Genomic DNA, 2,456 nt, shown 5'->3' on the forward strand with positions numbered 1-2,456 from the left:
AACTATTAATATCTACGTTTTTGAAATGAATCGCAACGCAGTTCAAAACAATATTATTAATGCTTCGAAAAACAGTTGTGATTCGTTCCTTCAAGTCATCTTTTGTAGTTGGAGTTATTTTATAAATTTCGTTTTTGACGTAAGCCCTTAAAAAAATTCATTTTTGTCAAATCGGGTGAACGAGGTGGCCACTGAACAGGTTCGCCTCTGCCTATCCACCTTTCAGGAAATTAATTATTTAGGTACTCATGAATTTGAGCTATATGGTGAACTAGAGCTCCATCATGTAAATACCACATTCTTTCCTTGATATAATTAGGTAAATAGTCAACTAAACGTGGCAATTCAAATTTTGACACTTATTTAATGAATTCCATAGCCACCTTACAAAATGTAACAACTTTTTGAAATTTTTAAATAAAGTAATTTATAATTTGAAAACGGTTGATTTCACAGCTTAAAGTGTAAATGCAAATTTGTAACTTTGTAAATTGTCTATCTAATGACGAATTCATATACAGGTACTTCTATTTGAACAACAAAAGTTATATTGCGCTAAAAAGATTTAGATTGAAGTCCACATTTTTAACACCCTGTACAATGTATTGATATTTTAGTTCAATAGCATTCTTAACGGATCTGTGGTGATAGGAAAGACGTATTTGTTTGTACATATTTTTAACTGCTTTTTTTGCTTCTACAATTAATTTTTAGATGCCATGTTTTAAGCAAAATTTTACTAAAATGGCGATAATCTGCCAACGTCGCAAGTAAGAAAAAAAAACATTTACGGTGCATATGCAGCGTTTCAAGCTGCATTCCATGAGCTAATAAAAAATGGGTAGTTCGATTTAAAAAAATACACTTTGATCTTGCCTCGCTTTTCTGAGACACTCTGTATCATATAAGATATTTTTAAAATGTGCGCACTATGTGCGTCAACAATTTTTATATGAAACTATTTTTCGAAAGTTCAACACCAACGGAAATAATGGACTCTATCGCACTAAAAAACCACCCTGTATTTACCATAGAAAAAACCTTTTTCCGAATTTAGACATTGCTTCTGCAGCTCACTGTGTATAAATACCAAACATTTTATGGAGTATAAGAAACCGTAACACCTTTACAAATATTTTATTGATTTCAAGCAATGTAAATGGAATACCGGCACACTTACCACTTCTTGGACAATGCTGATAAGCTCCATTAATCTTCTCCTCAGCTGTGCCACTTCGTCCTTTATCTGTGTTACGTGTTGCTCGTACACTTCATCTAAAGGCTTAAAAGTGTGTCCTGAATGGGTCCCACCCCAGAGCGCACACTGATGGCAAATGCAACAACGGCAGGTCCAACAATAGACAGACAATTTTTCCAAATGTGTCGAACATCTATCAAGAGAATGCACATATTGATTTCATGTACCAAAACCGCTTGAATGGTCCATACTTGTCACGATCGTTTTCATCTCTGTTCCCGTTCAAACTGACAGCCTGCAGAGTATCCAACTGTTGAGTGACTTCCTCAACCCAGCGGCAATTGACCAGCTCGTGTAGATGCAAAGAAGCTCGACAATGGGGGCATTGGGATCTTTGCTCTGTTAGCCACCTTCGGATGCATACGTAACAGCACAGCTTTGAGCAATGAGGGCAAAGGTGTGCGTCTCGAAGTTTTTCCATGCATATAAAGCAGCGAAAAACTTCTGCAAGTGTCTGAAAGAATAGTGATATCTTGTCTACGAATTTCATTTATTGTATCAAACTCTGCCTTTCGTTCTATGATTGTTCGGGTAATTGAGAATACAGCCAACGAATGTTGGCAGTCAAACTATGAGTGGATCACAAACATTTTCGCTTAGACACCACGCTTAGCTGAATTTCTTCACGAAAATGAAATACTATAATTTATAATAATTGCATTTTTATTGGACCCGAAAACTATTCTGGCATTCCTCTACTAGTATTTTAAAAAATCATGTAAGTAGTATAAACAGTTGATGAGCTTTTCAGTATGTTTAAACGTCTCCCGATATCGTCAGTTCAATAGCTTGCTGTTTGGTTGGTTGCACATGCTGTTTGGCGCAAAACGCGCTTCCAATCTGGATTGAGTGCCGTAATTTCTTTTTTTCTGTTGAAATTGTTTTGGTGTTTAAATATTTCGATTGCCTCCCTGGTGAGTCTCGGGTAGTATCTTTCAGATTGGTGCAGAATGTCAACTTCGTCGAAGCGTATTTGGTGGCCATCTAGTAGTGCGTGCTCCGCTACTGCTGATTTTTTCGTTTGTCCCAATCTGCAACTTCGTTTGTGCTCCGTGATCCTAGTGTTTATGCTTCGTTTTGTGGTGCCGATGTATGCTCTTCCACAGCTGCACGGAACTCTGTAGACTCCTGGTGCTGATAAAGGATCTCGTTTGTCCTTGGCCGATCTCAAAGTCTGTTGGATGGTTCGAGTTGGTTT

At 37.3% G+C, this 2,456-nt stretch overlaps 1 protein-coding gene across 6 annotated transcripts in view; it reads right to left on the reverse strand.

Annotated features, from left to right (window-relative positions):
• LOC109541314 (E3 ubiquitin-protein ligase TRIM37) overlaps positions 1 to 2,456 on the reverse strand; it is a 23,104-nt gene that overhangs the window by 16,796 nt on the left and 3,852 nt on the right. For 4 of the 6 annotated variants that reach the window (XM_048666543.1, XM_048666538.1, XM_048666537.1 and 1 more), the window contains exons 2-3: positions 1,450 to 1,712; positions 1,181 to 1,391 (exon numbers count right to left, since the gene is read on the reverse strand). In XM_048666543.1, coding sequence (XP_048522500.1) covers positions 1,181 to 1,391; positions 1,450 to 1,712 — 474 coding nt within the window. Of the gene's footprint in view, positions 1 to 1,180; positions 1,392 to 1,449; positions 1,713 to 2,456 lie in introns of those variants that run through there. The other 2 variants (XM_048666540.1, XM_048666541.1) reach the window with 2 other exon arrangements.

The sequence above is a fragment of the Dendroctonus ponderosae genome, unplaced genomic scaffold, assembly GCF_020466585.1.
Source record: "Dendroctonus ponderosae isolate FM_Combo_2020 unplaced genomic scaffold, Dpon_F_20191213v2 Dpon_F_20191213_5, whole genome shotgun sequence".
In the NCBI taxonomy this organism is placed as follows: Eukaryota; Metazoa; Arthropoda; class Insecta; order Coleoptera; family Curculionidae; genus Dendroctonus; species Dendroctonus ponderosae.